At 42.7% G+C, this 18,704-nt stretch overlaps 1 protein-coding gene across 6 annotated transcripts in view; it reads right to left on the bottom strand.

Annotated features, from left to right (window-relative positions):
* The window catches only part of KIAA0825 (KIAA0825 ortholog), a 785,365-nt gene that overhangs the window by 548,303 nt on the left and 218,358 nt on the right, over positions 1–18,704 (bottom strand). For all 6 annotated transcript variants that reach the window (XM_075325095.1, XM_075325097.1, XM_075325094.1 and 3 more), the window contains 3 exons: positions 15,436–15,518; positions 9,505–9,729; positions 8,519–8,775 (listed from right to left, as the gene is read on the bottom strand). In XM_075325095.1, the coding sequence (XP_075181210.1) occupies positions 8,519–8,775; positions 9,505–9,729; positions 15,436–15,518 (565 nt within the window). The remainder of the gene's footprint in view (positions 1–8,518; positions 8,776–9,504; positions 9,730–15,435; positions 15,519–18,704) is intronic.

Genomic DNA, 18,704 nt, shown 5'->3' with positions numbered 1-18,704 from the left:
CTAAAAGGGCCAGACAGCGCTCCTATGCTCACCAAAAAAAGGACCCTTCCAAGACAGAGGCCAGAAGAAGTACACAGTGACCCCAACTACCTCGATTTAGTGAATGGTTCCATCCGCGTTTCCATCCAAATCCCTATTTTCAGGGCTTCAGCTGGAAGAACCGAAGAAGCCAATAATACATGGTTCGAAAGTAATGTGAACTCTGCCAGTAAAATAAAACATTCCCCACCCCATTACTCCACATCTACCAGCCTGAACTGTTGACAACTGACCGGGTGGTTTCATCCACTCATACAGACTATTTACTCTCAATTTGTCCTCTGAGGATATAGCACTTTCAATTCATTGTGCGAAAAGATAATAAAAATGTTTATTTTTGTTGTTAAATGTGAGTGTTTATGATTAGGTCATTTAGTGTTGGTGCTATGAGGCAGACATTCTTGCTATGGCTGACAAACAATGGGGCTTTTACTTATAACATGGGTTCTGTTGAGCACCCGATGACTCCCACTTGGGTGCAGTGTTACTTAAGGTCACCGTGATGTGCAGGTTATACACTTTAATCTAAACGGTAACTAAGAACCTCTAGACAATATTCCCAACTACATTACTCCATCAGCCTGATTTGTTGACACAGCAGAAAATTTTCTTCGCTTCATGCTGGTTGTGCAAAATTTTGATCCATTAGCATAGTGCAACAAAAACTACAGTCATGGCCAAAAGTTTTGAGAATGCTACAAATATTAATTTTTTACAAAGTCTACTGCTTAAGTTTTTCTAATGGCAATTTGCATATACTCCAGAATGTCATAAAGAGTGATCAGCTTAACAGCAATTACTTGCAAAGTCAATATTGGCAAAGAAAATGAACTTTAACCCCCAAAACACATTTCAACATCATTGCATTCCTGCCTTTAAAGGAGCAGCTAACATTGTTTTAGTGATTGTTCCATTAACACAGGTGTGGGTGTTGATGAGGACAGGGCTGGCGATCAGTCATGATTAAGTAAGAATGACACCACTGGACACTTTAAAAGGAGGCTGGTGCTTGGTATCATTGTTTCTCTTCAGTTAACCATGGTTATCTCTAAAGAAACACGTTCAGCCATTATTGCTCTGCACAAAAATGGCCTAACAGGGAAGAGTATCGCAGCTACAAAGATTGCACCTCAGTCAACAATCTATCACATCATCAAGAACTTCAAGGAGAGAGCTTCTATTGTTGCCAAAAAGGCTCCAGGGCGCCCAAGAAGGACCAGCAAACGCCAGGACCGTATCTTAAAACTGTTTCAGCTGCAGGATCAGACTACCAGCAGTGCCGAGCTAGCTCAGCAATGGCAGCAGGATGGTGTGAGTGCTTCTGCACGCACTGTGAGGCGGAGACTCTTTGAGCAAGGCATGGTTTCAAGGAGGGCAGCAAAGAAGCCACTTCTCTCCAGAAAAAACATCAGGAACCGACTGATATTCTGCAAAAGGTACAGGGAGTGGACTGCTGAGGACTGGGGTAAAGTCATTTTCTCAGATGAATCCCCTTTTCGATTGTTTGGGACATCTGGAAAACAGCTTATTAGGAGAAGAAGAGGTGAGCTCTACCACCAGTCTTGTCTCATGCCAACTGTTAAGCATCCTGAAACGATTCATGTGTGGGGTTGCTTCTCAGCGAAGGGAATCAGCTCAGTCACAGTCTTGCCTAAAAACACAGCCATGAATAAAAACTGGTACCAGAATGTCCTCCAAGAGCAACTTCTTCCAACTGTCCAAGAGCAGTTTGGCGCCCAACAATGCCTTTTCCAGCATGATGGAGCACCTTGCCATAAAGCAAAGGTGATCACTAAATGGCTCATGGAACAAAACATAGAGATTTTGGGTCCATGGCCTGGAAACTCCCCAGATCTTAATCCCATTGAGAACTTGTGGGCAATCATCAAGAGACGGGTGGACAAACAAAAACCAACAAATTCTGGCAAAATGAAAGCATTGCTTATGCAAGAATGGACAGCTATCAGTCAAGATTTGGTCCAGAAGTTGATTGAGAGCATGCCAGGGAGAATTGCAGAGGTCCTGAAGAAGAAGGGTCAAAACGGCAAATATTGACTTGCTGCATTAACTCATTCTGTCAATATAACCTTTTGGCACTCATAATATGATTGCAATTATATTTCTGTATGTGATGTAAACATCAGACAAACACAATTAAAAACCAGAGGGCAACAGATCATGTGAAAAAATAATTTTGGTGTCATTCTCAAAACTTTTGGCCATGAATGTACTACAACCGACCAAGAATCAGTAAACAGGGAGCTAAAGACCTATGCAACCTATACAAAAAACTCTCACAGAAAGCTCAATATACTAAAATAGATATCTTTATGTGATTACCTGTGGATATGAATTGTAAGAATTTCATGTTATTTATTACTGCATGGACCAAGGTTCCTTTTTGTGTCCTCTTCTCCTTTGAATTTTTTTTTTTTAAAAATCTCTTTTTATTGATTAATATTAATAAAGATATCTATTTTAGTATATTGAGTTTTTTGTGGAGTTTTTTGTATAGGTTGCATGGTGCAACAGAAATCTAGGTTCCACTGTTCAGGCAATGTTTCCACTGCTCATTGATCATTTTTTATTGCTCTTTTGCTTGCTAGAGTTTTACCTTTCTGTTCACCATAGACATCAATAGCTCTGGAACAGATCATCTGCCGTTACAGGTCATCCATAGTTAAAAACCATAAGTTGTGCATTTGGGCACATCGAAGGCTTTCCCCACTTTCAACATAATGGACTTCAAATACTTGTAGGAAAGTAAAATAAAGCAAGATGACACTCACCCTGCCCGGGTTTCAGTGTTCACTCGGTGTTCTCTTTCTGATCTATGTGTTTTACCTGTCGCAGTGATATTGAAGTCTAGATGCACTTCGTCACTGCAGCCAATTACTGAGCAAAGCACCTTGTGCAGCCTCCATCACAAGAGCTCCCTGACTGACTGCAGAGGTGGTGTGCACTGTAGTCATAATATCTCTGTTGGAGCCTGGACAAAGAGACCAGATCAGTGGTCAAGAGCAGATGCTGGACTTGGGGAGGCTGAATTCTCTACCATTTTGCTTTTGTTATTTTCCATGATTTGCAAGCATTTTGAAGAAGGTGGAAAGCATCTTTAACTGGCATTTCTTGGTTCAAACATGCTTCTCAATCCATGGGCAGCATTTATCAAGCACTGGCTGTGTTATCTACAGCCAGGTATGTTTAACCATACTTTAATAGCCACCTGAGAACAGAGCCGCACTGTAGACTATTTGGACATGCGATTCTCCGATGGCTTCTGCTCACCCACTGCCTTGGATTGATGTGTCTTTCCTTACATGCACATAAAGAGAGAGACCTGTCAATCAAGGGTAGCCAGGGCCCGGCGGGGAGAAGCTGCTGGGGACTCAGTTATTAAGGTATGTTTTTCTCCCAAAACATGCTAAAACTGATCCACGAAAAAACTACTTGATTTTATGCTGCCATCTGGGGTCATATACCTTATTTCAACTATGGGAATCACTCATCAATCTTGAAAGTGCAGGTTTTTTTTTAATATTGTGGCCATTCAGAGTAGGCCCCTGTGATAAAGTAAAGCATCAAAGGGAACTGTTCATGTTTCTTTTTCTTTTTTTATCCAAGCCAATTACTATCTGCAAACTAAAATCTCATTACATTGCTTTTAATGACAATGTTTTATTTCTTGTAAAGACATAAAAGCTCCACAAGAAAAGGATATTTAATGTACTGTCTTTTAGCTGAAATTCAGACATATGTGTGATGAATCGGTTGTGTGATGGATTGGCTGTGTCATGGATTGGCTGTGTCATGAATCGGTTGTGTGATGGATCGGCTGTGTGATGGATCGGCTGTGTCATGGATCGGCTGTGTCATGGATCGGCTGTGTCATGGATCGGCTGTGTCATGGATCGGCTGTGTCATGGATCGGCTGTGTCATGGATCGGCTGTGTCATGGATCGGCTGTGTCATAGATCGGCTGTGTCATAGATCGGCTGTGTCATGGATCGGCTGTGTCATGGATCGGCTGTGTCATGGATCGGCTGTGTCATGGATCGGCTGTGTCATAGATCGGCTGTGTCATAGATCGGCTGTGTCATGAATCGGTTGTGTGATGGATTGGCTGTGTCATGGATCGGCTGTGTCATGGATCGGCTGTGTCATGGATCGGCTGTGTCATAGATCGGCTGTGTCATGGATCGGCTGTGTCATGAATCGGCTGTGTCATGGATCGGCTGTGTGATGGATCGGCTGTGTCATGGATCGGCTGTGTGATGGATCGGCTGTGTGATGGATCGGTGTTTGCAGCCCATGTTGTTTTTTCAAATCTGCACCCTAGGTTGTCACCAAAATTCAAATTATTCAACTCACATTTGTGGAATGGAGATATCTTATGTATGCAGACCTTAGTGAGGTGTGGGAAAAATGCCCTGCACGTTTCATTAGACTCCATCCTCTGGACCAAGACCTGATGATATTAATTTTATGACTTGTGCCATTGATAACTGTCATATTATTGAAAAAAGGGTCTACAACATGGCTGGGCAAAGTGCTGCCCACGGGCCAGATCCGGCCCTCTGGCTGTTGCAGTGTGGCCCGTGGACTGAGACAGCCGAAGGGCTGAAACCAATTGACCGTGAGCTGCACCGTGGCCTCCTCAGCCGCTGTTGCCCGATGTCACATGTTGGATCCAAAAGATGCAGATATCAGTGAACACATTGGTGGAGGAGGGCCGTTGGCTCAGTCTTCCACCAATCAGTGTGACGCACAGCAGAGCAGACGCGATGACATCACATGATCGTGTGTTCTGTGTGGAGCGTCACTGCACCAAAGGACGGAGCAGAGCATCAGCAGAAAAGGAGAGATGTATATGGTGTTTTTTATGTGTATGGGATATTTGTATGGATGTAGGAGGCTGTGTCGAGGCTTATAATGTATATAGGTGACTATGTGGGGGCTTCAAAATGTCTATAGGAGGCAATGTGGGGGTCATAAAGTATAAAGGAAGCGGTATAGGACTTACACTGTATATAGGAGGCTCTATATACAGAACTATCAAGTTACCTAGTAGGTTAATGCACTGGTGTTTTGCTGCTTCGTCCTTCGTCCAGTGAGTTGACTTGGTCCATTGTGGACCAGAATAGCACATGGACAAAAAAAAAAGTATGATAGGATCCTAGGATAAGGGGAAGAGATTGTGTTGGCCAAAAGTCTAGCAGCACAGGAAAATGCCTAAAAGCATTTACTTAACCTTTTCAAGTGTCTCAGTCTTCAAAAGGTTGGGTTTTTTACTGAATACATTAGATAGATGACCAAAAGGGTAACAAGGTTTTGAACTTTTTGAATTTCAGGCTCCATATCTTTCATCCACTACAGTTTTGAGCATGATACATCCTTCATTTTATAGACAATCATTTTGGCTATCTCATACATAAATTTGACTTGCAACTATTTAGCATATGATTATTTATGCAGATTCTTGTCATATCACTGCATTGTTACTGTATTGCTCCTGGTGTTTCAAAAATCTTTTTCTTCCTGTATACTACAACCTGTTTTCACATTCTCTAATCGCTCAGTATGTTATTAGGTTGATTCTCAAACAAAAGGTCAATGGTTTAAATTGGGAGAAGCAGGCATGAAGATTTCTCATGAAAAGAGAAACAGCGTCATCCAGTTCATCAGTAGCGGTCTATCGGCCAATTAAATAGCCAAACTGCATCATGTGAGTGCAATCATAGTTGGAAGAATACGAAATGTAGTCAGTCCATTCATTCAGAAGCCAAGAGGTGGATGTCCAGACAAAATATTGGAGTCAACAAGTTGGCTCATCACAAGGTCTATCAGTTCTGGCACAATAAACACGGTAGTGGAGGGGACTCATATGCTTCATAATAGTGAGATCACACAGATGTCCATGTAAGCACTGTGTGATGCATGTTACACAAGTTTGGAATGATGGCCTGAAAAAGGTGAAGAAGTGTCGACTTCAAGATTATTATAAGAAGTATTGGATCGAGTTGGCAAAAAAGTACAAAAAGTGGACAGTAGAAGATTGGAAACAGGTGATTTGTAGAGATGAGGCAAAAGTCAATAGACTAGACTCTGATGGATGTAAATGGGTCTGGAAGAAACAAGGGAAAAGGGGGCTATCGGATTGAGAAATTAAAGGAATTGTCAAGTTTGGTGGAGGAACTTATTGTTTCATTGTCAAAAGTATTGGATACTTGACCCATAAAGTAAAAGCTCACTCAGCTTCTCACATGCATCAAGACACTCCTTCTCACGCGCATTTCGCATTTTCGGATAGTCACAGCTTCTTCAGGGAAGGTATACCTTTTCTCCCTCACTACTATAATAAAATTGTATGTAACTACTGGGTTTCTCCACATACTGTTAGGAGTTAAACACAGTATGGGTGTCTTTGTGTGGTGTATATAGAGATTGGCTTTTTGGGGCTGCTGGATATTGATTACCTTAGTCATTGCTGTGGGTGTTGCCCCCTCTTAATTCCCATCTAGGTAGCACTCATTCCCTTTATTGCCTCTATTCATGTGTATTTATATTTGTCTGTGCTTTTTGATAAATATTTCCTTGGATTCAATTTTTTTAGCCTATAAACACTCTGGTTGCTCTTCTTTTTATAACATTGGGAACGTGTAGGAAAGGCCTGGGATCAGATTTTGATCAAGACAAGCTTGAATCTTATTGGGAGCATGATCAGAAGGATTCAGGCAGTGTTGAAAGCCAAAAGGTGGATTTACAAAACACGAACAAAATAATAAAAAATTATAATTTATTTTTTTAGTAGCAAAAGAGTTACAACACAGTGACATGACAAGAATCGGCATAACTAATTATACGCTAAATAGTTTCAAGTCAAATTTATGTATGAGATAGCCAAAGATGATAGTCTATAACAGGGGTGGGGAACCTTTTTACTGCCGGGGGCCATTTGGAATTTTCTACCAACCTTCGGGGGCCGCACCAAATTATCAACTTGAAAACGACCAGGCTATATTTGGTCAAACAATTAATTAACTCACCCCTAATGTGGTGGCCGGAGCGGCTGTGATGTTCGGTGATATTGATCATTTTGTTTCTCACAACTGCTTTTCCAGGTTTGTCTTGGTCTGGAGAGGCTGGGGGCATACACATCCCAGGAGAAGCTGGGGCATATACATCACAGAAGACACTGGGGCGCATATACATCACAGGAAACATTGAGGCATATATATCCCAGGACAGGCTGGGGCGTATACATCACAGGAGGGGTGTATACATCACAGGAGATGCTAAGCATGGACAGCACTAGTGGCGGGCACAGACAGCACTAGGCGGCGGCACAACGGACAGCGCTAGGCGGCACAACGGACAGCGCTAGGCGGCACAACGGACAGCGCTAGACGGCACAACGGACAGCGCTAGGCGGCAGCACAAAGGACAGCGCTAGGCGGCAGCACAGAGAGCGATGTGAGCGGCGTTTCACCACTTGTCACAGCCCAGCATCGCTCCTACTTGCGGCTCTCTGCAGTGAAGGAGAGAACAGGGAGGTGCTGTGCTGTGATGAGCGGTGGAACGCCACCTCACAGCACAGTGACTCACGGAGACTGCGGGCCGCCTCAGTTGATGTCACATCACCGGACATAAGAGGTCACGGAGCCCGGGGGTCACGAGAAGGGGATAAGCGGTCCGCAATAGCGCCGCTCACTGGCACAATTGGCAACACAAGGTATTTGAGAACAACCTTGTTTCTCAACATAATATCGATGTGGCCAGTAATGAAAAGGGGTGAACCACCCCTTTAAGTGAATGGATGAATGCAGCTAAGGTAGAATACAAAGAATATCCAAAATACAAGAGTTAAAAACAGATGTTTTTATTTAAAAAAATACTGTATTTTTACTATTTTATTTTCCTTACAGATTTGATATAGGATATTGCGTATGTTCTTATTTATTATTGTATGAATAATGTTCTTTTTCAATGTCTTTTTAATGTTTCGATTTTTGTTTGTAAGTCACACCTGAAAGGTACTGACAAGCCTTTCTTGAATGTTGTAGACCCCTTTCTGGTCTTATATATACCCTGTGATATGGCTGATGTTTGTATATGATTTGTCCTGAGGAAGAACCGATAAGGCTTTGAAACGCGTAGACAAATAAAATAATTTCTTCTACATGGATCCTCTATTCTATGGCAGTGCGGTCTACTAACCCTTTTCTCTCCAAATTTGAACTGCAAAATACAAGAATACCACTATTTTTATTTATTAGAAAACAAAACAGACCTTTTGTGTGTTTAATGTATAAGACAAGTCGCATGCAACTTACCAAGCTACCTCACAAAAGGAGTTTCTGACCCCTACAGCGCAAATCAGGCCAATTTCATTTTTGATCACAATAGGAAAATAACAGCTATGACCCTTTTATCACTGTAGAACTAATGTGAACACAGTGTAAGAAAAAGTCACCCTTACCTCTTACTCATCTGCTCATTATAGTGCGATGCATGGTATAAGACGTGGGCGGCAGAAGACAGGACAACCAGGGATGTGCGTACAGGAGCGTTGTCTGGCACCTGTGATCTCCATTCTTCCAGTCTGGTTAGTATTGAAGATGCAGTTTTGCTAAATGCATCTACAAAGTGACTCCTTATGTCATATAGTGAATCAGATCTGCATGCCAAAGCCAGTGGGAACAGCTTGTCGTATTCTTCCATAATGTCAAAGCAAAACTGGGAATAAAATTATAGATTTAGTAATTAATACATTCATACTACAATAAGGGCTATGATTACATGGCACAAAAAAATAGTGATGAGAAAAAATGTTACAATCACTTTAAAACTGATCTGTGACCAGATTTCACCAAACAATATATATTACTACGGTAAATAGAACTCATGAGACTTGTATACTTGGAGAACCTATGTCAGAATGACGCTTACCATGATATTAAGATGAACATTTTATGACACATCCAGTAAGTTTCCCAAAAGTGCTTTATTTTAATTCCATGTGTGCATTAAATGAGCGGGCAGAGAACACGTCAAAGTACCAAGAGGTACGAAACTGCTGTCGTCCTATAGAAACCTGCACCCAGTTCTCTGCCCACTCTTTTAATGCACACATGGAATTAAAATAAAGCCCTTTTGGGAAACTTATTGGATGTGCCGTTGACTTTCTACTCCTATGGATGCTTGAAAACTTCATCTGCCTTCTTTCCACGTGCACCGGAGACCCACATAACGGAAGGAATCGACCAGCTCACTCCTCCCTGGCACCGCAAGGAGCTCAACAAGGTAGTGCAGAACCGCATTCTTGTTTGTTGGACTGAACATTTTATGAATTGAGCATTTTTTGAATTATGAGTAGATTTTTTTTTATGTAATAAAAACTACACAAAGTCAATATAATCATGTGGGTTTTACGAATATTGCTTGTAGATGTGTTGTAAAACTTACCTTAGCAACTTTTTTTGGCTTTTGCTTTTCCGAGATGGTTCCATAGCACTCGTAGGTCTTAGAGATGTGTACAAGGTCCATTTGGGACCTTCCTGTTTTGGAGAATTCTGCCTGATCGCTCTGGAGAACACACGTGGTCACCGTTTCCAGTTCATTCCTAATACTATTCATTAGTGGAACTGAGAGTTGTTTAAGATTGTTTCTCCAACCAAATTTCAAGGTAGGCTGTAATTCAAATTGTACAAAAAATAACATGAAAAAAATAAACTGAGGGGATATAATTCAATTTTGCAATGTTATAGGATCAACAAGTCAGAATACACGGCCATCTTACTCTACAGCTGAATTGTTTTAGATTATATTTAAAGATTTATCTAATTATGTAACTCCCTACTATACAAACAGGAAAACGTTTGTCAAAACTGTTCCTTATTCTCTCCTGATCTACCGTCAGGCCATCATCTTCCATACCCTAGCAAACTAAACAGATTGGGGGGCAGATCTTCTAGTCACTGAGAGTGAAAATGTTTGATCGTTCAACGAAGGATATGCCATCGCTTTACGATAGGTGGGATCCAGCCTCTGGAACCTACTGATTCAGAGAATGAAGCAGCTAAAAGTTCAAATTGGCACTTAAAGGGGTTTTTCCATAAACAAAGTACATTTTAATCAATAGATCTTGGAAAAATAATAAGTTCCACCATTGGATGTGTTTACATTTTTTTTCCTGTGCTGAGATAATCTTATATACCGTATGTGTCCCTGCTATGTACTGTGTAATGGCTGTGTCTGACCGTGCACTGTCATAGTCATACCACATCTCCTGGCCAAGAGAAGAAACAAAAGAGTATACAGATAGAACAAAAGAGCCTCACAGCTGCTGCTTTCTGTGAAGTAAAACATTTATTTGTCTGTTTTTACACAGGTTTTACCTAACATAAAAAAATCAACTGCAAATCCATGCTGTCCTGTCTGTATACCCCTTTTCTTCCTCCCCAGCCCAGGAGATGTGGTATGACCAGAACATGTCCCTGTGTGGCCATTACACAGTACATCGCAGGGACACATTTATAAGATTATCTCAGCTCAGGAAGAAAAAACATTTTTAACACATTCAATTGTCATTGTAAATAAGCACTTGTACCTTGTCCCCCCCCATCTCACTGTAGATTGTAAGCTCTCACGAGCAGGGTTGTCTTTTTTTCCCTTTAAAATGTTGTATTTTCGATAACTGTTACTTGTTTGTATATGATCCTCCTGAATTGTAAAGCGCTGCGGAATATGTTGGCGCTATAGAAATAAAGATTATTATTATTATTGTGGAACTTATTATTATTCGAAAGTCTATTGATTAAAATGAACTTTGTTTGTGGGACAATACCTTTTAAATTAGCTTTCCAAAACTAAATTAATACTATACAGTATGACTAACTATATAATTTAATAATTAACCACTTTTCTAATATAATTTAAACTATAAATTCCCTATCCTTCCTTCTCAAAGAAATAGTCATCAACTGGCAGTGGTTGCTGTTACTCCCCGCTGCTTCCTTTTTGGCTCTGAAACGAAGCATCATCCGGGGCTGCGCTGTGGATGGAAAAGGCTCTTTAACACATCAAAATTAATGTGCAAGAGACACGGACCTAATTCTCTTATTGGAAGCCTGAGCCTATGTACTTTATATAGATCAATCTTATAGGGATAATTCACCTATAAATTAAGGGGTACTTTGCACGTTGCGACATCGCAGGTGCGATGTCGGTGGGGTCAAATCGAAAGTGACGCACATACCGGCGTCGCTGTCGACATCACAGTATGTGAATCCTTTTACATACGATTAACGAGCACAAAAGCGTCGTTACCGTATGATCGGTGTAGGGTCCGACATTTCCATAATTTTGCAGCAGCGACAGGTACGATGTTGTTCCTCGTTCCAGCAGGCAGCACACATCGCTGTGTATGAAGCCGCAGGAGCGAGGATCATCTCCTTACCTGCGTCCCAGCTGCAATGCGAAAGGAAGGAGGTGGGTGGGATGTTTACGTCCCACTCATCTCCGCCCCTCCGCTTCTATTGGCCGCCTGCCATGTGAGTTGGGCTGCAGTGTGTACATCGCCCTGGCCAAAAACCGATGCTCTAGCAGGATACAGCTAAACCCCCACTAAGTGGAGGCACCACAGGTGCAGGAGAAGCAGATCACACACACACCTTCATGGAATGGAGGGGAGGTGACTGCTAGATGATAAAACTGCACACAAGTGGCTTGCATAGAGCGCTGTTCACATGCAGATGACACAGTCACAAACCCGCAGCCTATTAGGTAACGCCCTTCTATTAGATCAGGCGGGCTGCCAAGCCGTACTCCACTGTATATCATGCACGGACAGACACTCTACAATGCAAGGCCCAACAGAAAGGGGCCTGGCTGTATCCTGTACAAACAAAAAAATATGAGGTTTTTGTTGGTATTTATGGCCATAAAACGTAAGCCTACACCCTCGTCAAGGGACCTCATGTCTGTAGGTCCCTACACTAAATATAAAAAAAGCAACAATAAGAGGATAATGTCCTCCAAAAATCAAGTATTACTCACAGCAAGTTGGGCTGCAGTGTGTACATCGCCCTGGCCAAAAACCGATGCTCTAGCAGGATACAGCTAAACCCCCACTAAGTGGAGGCACCACAGGTGCAGGAGAAGCAGATCACACACACACCTTCATGGAATGGAGGGGAGGTGACTGCTAGATGATAAAACTGCACACAAGTGGCTTGCATAGAGCGCTGTTCACATGCAGATGACACAGTCACAAACCCGCAGCCTATTAGGTAACGCCCTTCTATTAGATCAGGCGGGCTGCCAAGCCGTACTCCACTGTATATCATGCACGGACAGACACTCTACAATGCAAGGCCCAACAGAAAGGGGCCTGGCTGTATCCTGTACAAACAAAAAAATATGAGGTTTTTGTTGGTATTTATGGCCATAAAACGTAAGCCTACACCCTCGTCAAGGGACCTCATGTCTGTAGGTCCCTACACTAAATATAAAAAAAGCAACAATAAGAGGATAATGTCCTCCAAAAATCAAGTATTACTCACAGCAAGTTGGGCTGCAGTGTGTACATCGCCCTGGCCAAAAACCGATGCTCTAGCAGGATACAGCTAAACCCCCACTAAGTGGAGGCACCACAGGTGCAGGAGAAGCAGATCACACACACACCTTCATGGAATGGAGGGGAGGTGACTGCTAGATGATAAAACTGCACACAAGTGGCTTGCATAGAGCGCTGTTCACATGCAGATGACACAGTCACAAACCCGCAGCCTATTAGGTAACGCCCTTCTATTAGATCAGGCAGGCTACATTATCCTCTTATTGTTGCTTTTTTTTTTTATATTTAGTGTAGGGACCTACAGACATGAGGTCCCTTGACGAGGGTGTAGGCTTACGTTTTATGGCCATAAATACCAACAAAAACCTCATATTTTTTTGTTTGTACAGGATACAGCCAGGCCCCTTTCTGTTGGGCCTTGCATTGTAGAGTGTCTGTCCGTGCATGATATACAGTGGAGTACGGCTTGGCAGCCCGCCTGATCTAATAGAAGGGCGTTACCTAATAGGCTGCGGGTTTGTGACTGTGTCATCTGCATGTGAACAGCGCTCTATGCAAGCCACTTGTGTGCAGTTTTATCATCTAGCAGTCACCTCCCCTCCATTCCATGAAGGTGTGTGTGTGATCTGCTTCTCCTGCACCTGTGGTGCCTCCACTTAGTGGGGGTTTAGCTGTATCCTGCTAGAGCATCGGTTTTTGGCCAGGGCGATGTACACACTGCAGCCCAACTTGCTGTGAGTAATACTTGATTTTTGGAGGACATTATCCTCTTATTGTTGCTTTTTTTATATTTAGTGTAGGGACCTACAGACATGAGGTCCCTTGACGAGGGTGTAGGCTTACGTTTTATGGCCATAAATACCAACAAAAACCTCATATTTTTTTGTTTGTACAGGATACAGCCAGGCCCCTTTCTGTTGGGCCTTGCATTGTAGAGTGTCTGTCCGTGCATGATATACAGTGGAGTACGGCTTGGCAGCCCGCCTGATCTAATAGAAGGGCGTTACCTAATAGGCTGCGGGTTTGTGACTGTGTCATCTGCATGTGAACAGCGCTCTATGCAAGCCACTTGTGTGCAGTTTTATCATCTAGCAGTCACCTCCCCTCCATTCCATGAAGGTGTGTGTGTGATCTGCTTCTCCTGCACCTGTGGTGCCTCCACTTAGTGGGGGTTTAGCTGTATCCTGCTAGAGCATCGGTTTTTGGCCAGGGCGATGTACACACTGCAGCCCAACTTGCTGTGAGTAATACTTGATTTTTGGAGGACATTATCCTCTTATTGTTGCTTTTTTTATATTTTATGCCGCCTGCCATGTGACGTCGCTGTGACGCCGCACGACCCGCCCCCTTAGGAAGGAGGCGGGTCGCCGGCTAGAGCGATGTCGCAGGGCAGGTAAATGCATGTGAAGCTGCCATAGCGATAATGTTCGCTACGACAGCAATCACAATGATATCGCAGCTGCAACGGGGGTGGGGACTATCGCGCTCGACATCGCAGCATCGGCTTGCGATGTCCTAGTGTGCAAAGTACCCCTAAAGCTACAAGTGCCTATGGTTAGCCACTAAAATATCAAGTTGGCTACTAAGAGCATCTAATTGTTCATTTACACTAGTTGGACCACTCACTCACGATTACTAGTCCATGTAAACAGAGATCACCCAATGAACTAGCAAAATGCTCATTTGTTTGGTGTACAGATTGTTCATGCCGGCAAAGGAGTCATAGTAATCGGCAGCACATCACCTGCAGTAAGTTCAGAGTGTAAACGTTATGTGCCGCCGATAACATGATATGGTGTAAAGAGAGAATAATCAAATTAGCCACGTGTTAAAGCACCACTTTAGTGTTTGTTTTTTTATTGCACCGCTGGCTGGAGTGATGCCTTAAAGAGGTGGTTCACTACTTATTTTTGCAAGCCACGACGATATAACGTTGAGAAACAGCTTCTCTCAAATACCTTGTTTTGGGAATAGTGCCAGTGAGCGGCGCTTTTGCGGTCCGCTCATCCCCATCGCATGACCCTTGGCTCCGTGACCTCTGATGTCCGGTGATGTTATGTCAACTGAGGAGGGCACCAGTCTCCCTGAGTGACTGGGCTGTGGGCGGCGTTTCACCGCTCATCACAGCCCAGCATCACTTTTGCTTGCGGCGCTCTGCAGTGAAGGAGCAGGAAGATGCTGGGCTGTGACGAGCAGTGAAATGCTGCGCACAGCCCGGTCACTGACAAAGACTGGAGCCGACCTTGATGGTGTCAGGTTAATTGGAAGTTGATGTGATATCACTAGATATCAGAGGTCACGGAGCCTAGAGGAGGTCACTTCATGGGGATGAGTGGACCACAATAGCGCCACTCACAGGCACCATTGCCAACACAAGGTATTTGAGAGAAGCCTTGTTTCTCAACATTATATCGAAGTGGCTAGCAAACCATCCCTTTAAATCTACTCACTCACTTCATGGAGCACGCTGGAGGTCACAAATTAATACAAATCTATGAGAGCATTGTTATGGCTTGAGAGCTTGTGACGTAACTACTGACCTCAAGGCCAGTCAGAAGCCACAGACACAAGATGGCGACGTTGGATCAAAACAATGCTGAAAAAGCATGAAAATGCCGGAGGGTGAGTATAAAACTGGGGGCAGGTGCTTTAGATTTAAAGCGTCACTCCAGCACTGAAAAACTAAAAAACCCCGCTGGAGGGGTGCCTTAACAGGCTGGTATACATACACCTATGGACTTTTATATAGTGAATTGGAGCTTGTGAAAACTGCAGTAGCACAGAAAAAACAGCATCATAACAGGCTCCAAAAATCATACCATTTCGTTCATTAGCAAGGAACTTTCATCCAGAATAATGTTTTCTTTAATATTGTCATCATTGGAATCCATCCTCCGACTCCCTAAACACAAAAAAGGTGAATAGTTGATTTGGGAATATTGCAGCGGCGGTAGTTCTGTAGATTATTTACAATATTTAGACATTTAAATCATATATTTAAAGGGAATTTATCACCAGGTTTTTGCTCCACCATCTGAGAGCAGCATAATGTAGAGACAGAGACCCTGATTCCAAAATCAATGTTTTCTCTGCTGCCGATCTAGCAGTTATACAGAGCTCATGATTATGCAGGAATATCTGCATGCACACCAAGTAGTCCTCTAATGATAATCTCCTGCTGATTAAACAGTGAGTTTATCAACACTACACTTAGCAGCCCAGTAAGTGACACATCGCTGGAATCAGGATCTCTGCCCCTTTGTTATGCAGCCAGACACACAGTCCCACAGGCTGCGGGCACTGTCTGACTGCAACCAATCACAGACGCCAAGACTGCCGGTGGGCAGGGGAAATAGTAAATATGCATGAGCAATAATGAGAGGCCCTGGAGAAAAATGAGTGGCCCAGAAGCATTTACAGCCGCATTGGAAACTCGGTAAGTACAGCGTGCTTGCCCTAATCCCCCTATCCCTTCTACCACCATTTTAAGCACCAGATTCGGGTCCTCATAGACTTATATGTGGACCGGTGTCCGGCCAGATACCTGGGATCCATTCCAGGCTGGACGAGATTTTTTTTTTAAAAAATCCGGTTAGTCCCGCCGATCTCGAATATCTGCGAGTTCACCCATCACTATTCATGAGCTCTGTATAACTGCTAGCTCTGCAGCAGAGAAAACACTGATTTTATCAAAATTACACTAAGCAGCCCAGTAAGTGACACATCGCTGGAATCAGGATCTCTGCCCCTTCGTTATGCTTCTCTCAGATTAGGTGCCAAAAACCTGGTGACAGATTCCCTTTAATACTATGGCATACTACATTGTTGCATTTTGTGGTTCTGTAAATGGCATGTCTTGTGCATAATGAAAGTCAAAATAGAAATATATTTTATCCCTTTATATTTTTATGTTTAAGCACAAGATATTGTCCCTGTCGGTAGATTGGCATCTGTAGATGTAATAAAATTTGTACCGATAAAATTGCTAAAAATAAGTTATATAGGATTCAGCAATCACGTGTGCCTACAAACCCTTATTCTGGCAGGCGTCTGATCACACCTACTATGCAGCCAGCACAAATAGAAAACTTCTAATCCCTTATCAAATCCTTAGTGAAAATTTAAGATGCTGGCAGGCAAGAAGTACCTGGATTTTTATCTCTCCAAGCAGTATGAGATTATTCTCAAAATTCATTTGTAGGACAAAGATACAGAGACCTTTCTGTCTTGACAATGTGAAAGCAGCAATAACACTTTTTTCCCCTTTTTCTTATCATTAGAGGTTATCTCTTGGGAAGCAATTGCCTTCTTAACAGGTTCTTTTAATCCAACCTCAGTAGAGACCTTTATTAAGTTTTTAAAGAACACTGAAAGCTCTAAACAGGCAATATGACTGCCATCATTCTATATTCTCTGTTCATTTGTGATGACTTTTTACAATAGGAAAATGTTACCACTGATAAAAGGGCAGCGAGAGCACGGCTGCCTATGCCTATCCCATGGTACCTCCTGGAAAAAAAAAAATCTTTCTATTATAACAATTCCTTTCACCTAAGGAAGATTAGGAAAAGCAGGCTCTACTTAAAACACCCTGCCTACAGTTTTTTGTTATAAAATAAGATAAGGGTGAAAAAAACGTCTTTACTTCAGTGTCTAGAACAATGCAATGAAATAATGAATAAAAAATCCATTGTTCCCATTTATTCAGATCACAAAAGTAAAACTGTTATTCATGATCGCATTTGACATTTTATATCTTTTCCCAAAAACGATTCAATGTCTAACAAAAAGTTCAATATACAACAAAACTAGTTAAAGGGAATCTGTCACCTGGTTTTTGCCACCTAATCTGAGAGCAGTGTAACGTAGGGGCAGAGATCCTGATTCCAGCGGTGTGTCACTTACTGGGCTGCCCAGTGTAGTTTTGATAAAATCACTGTTTAATCAGCAGTAGATTATCATTAGAGGACTACTTGGTGTGCTGCCAGGTAGTCCAGCATATTCATGAGTAGTGATGGCCGGACCTGGACTATAAAAGTCCGGATTCGCGCGATTTCAAAAGTATTCGGGTGCCAGGCTTGGAGCTCTCAGGGAATTCTGGTTGATTAACTGGTTTCGGCAACTTGGGAAATAAAAAAAAAAAATAAAGCAAGTGCGTTATACTTATCGAATCTCGGGGGCGTCTATAACTGCTTCTGGGGCCACTCATTCTTCTTCCACATGTGGTTCCTCTTATTTTATTACACACCCAAATTAAGTGCACAGCTGGTGGCTGTAGCTTTAAGCCGTATGCTTTATCTGTGCTGGGTATCATAATATGGGGGGGACTCTACGACTATTTATTTATTTTTACTCCAATCTACAGTGACCTACAGACAGGGTCTGTGATTGCAAGCAGCCACACACGCTGTCACACAGGCTGCGGGCACTGTCTGACTGCAACCAATCACAGATGCCAAGACTGCTGGTGGGCGGGGGTAGTATTAAATATGCATGAGCAATAATGAGTGGCCCTGGAGAAAAATGAGTGTCCCAGAAGCATTTACAGCCGCTCTAGAGACTCGGTAAGTACAGCATGCTTGCCCTAATCCCCCTATCCCTTCTACCACCATTTTAAGCACCAGATTCTGGTCACCATGGACGTATATGGGGACCGGCGTCAGGCCAGATATCTGGGACCAACTCCAGGCGGGATCAGATTTTTTTTTTAAAAAAATTCGGTTAGTCCCACTGATCGTGAATATCTGCGAGTTCACCCATCACTATTCATGTGCTCTGTATAACTGCTAGATCTGCAGAATTGAAAACACTGATTTTATCAAAACTACACTAAGCAGCCCAGTAAGTGACACATTGCTGGAATCATGATCTCTGCCTCTATATTATGCTGCTCTCAGATGGAGAAGCAAAAACCTGGTGACAGATTCCCTTTAAATTCTGTTCTGATCTCCCTTCACAAGGTGGCAATAAAATAATTACCTTGATCAAAAACTCCAGATTTCCTAAATGGGTCATCTCATTCTATACCATACTATGAAGAAAAAGACATGGATCGCACATCCCAAAAATACAATGATCTAAAGCCGCT

Source organism: Anomaloglossus baeobatrachus, chromosome 1 (genome assembly GCF_048569485.1).
Source record: "Anomaloglossus baeobatrachus isolate aAnoBae1 chromosome 1, aAnoBae1.hap1, whole genome shotgun sequence".
Taxonomy (NCBI): domain Eukaryota; kingdom Metazoa; phylum Chordata; class Amphibia; order Anura; family Aromobatidae; genus Anomaloglossus; species Anomaloglossus baeobatrachus.
Note: the sequence above shows the minus strand (reverse complement) of the source record. Positions and strands in the feature narration are given on the sequence as shown.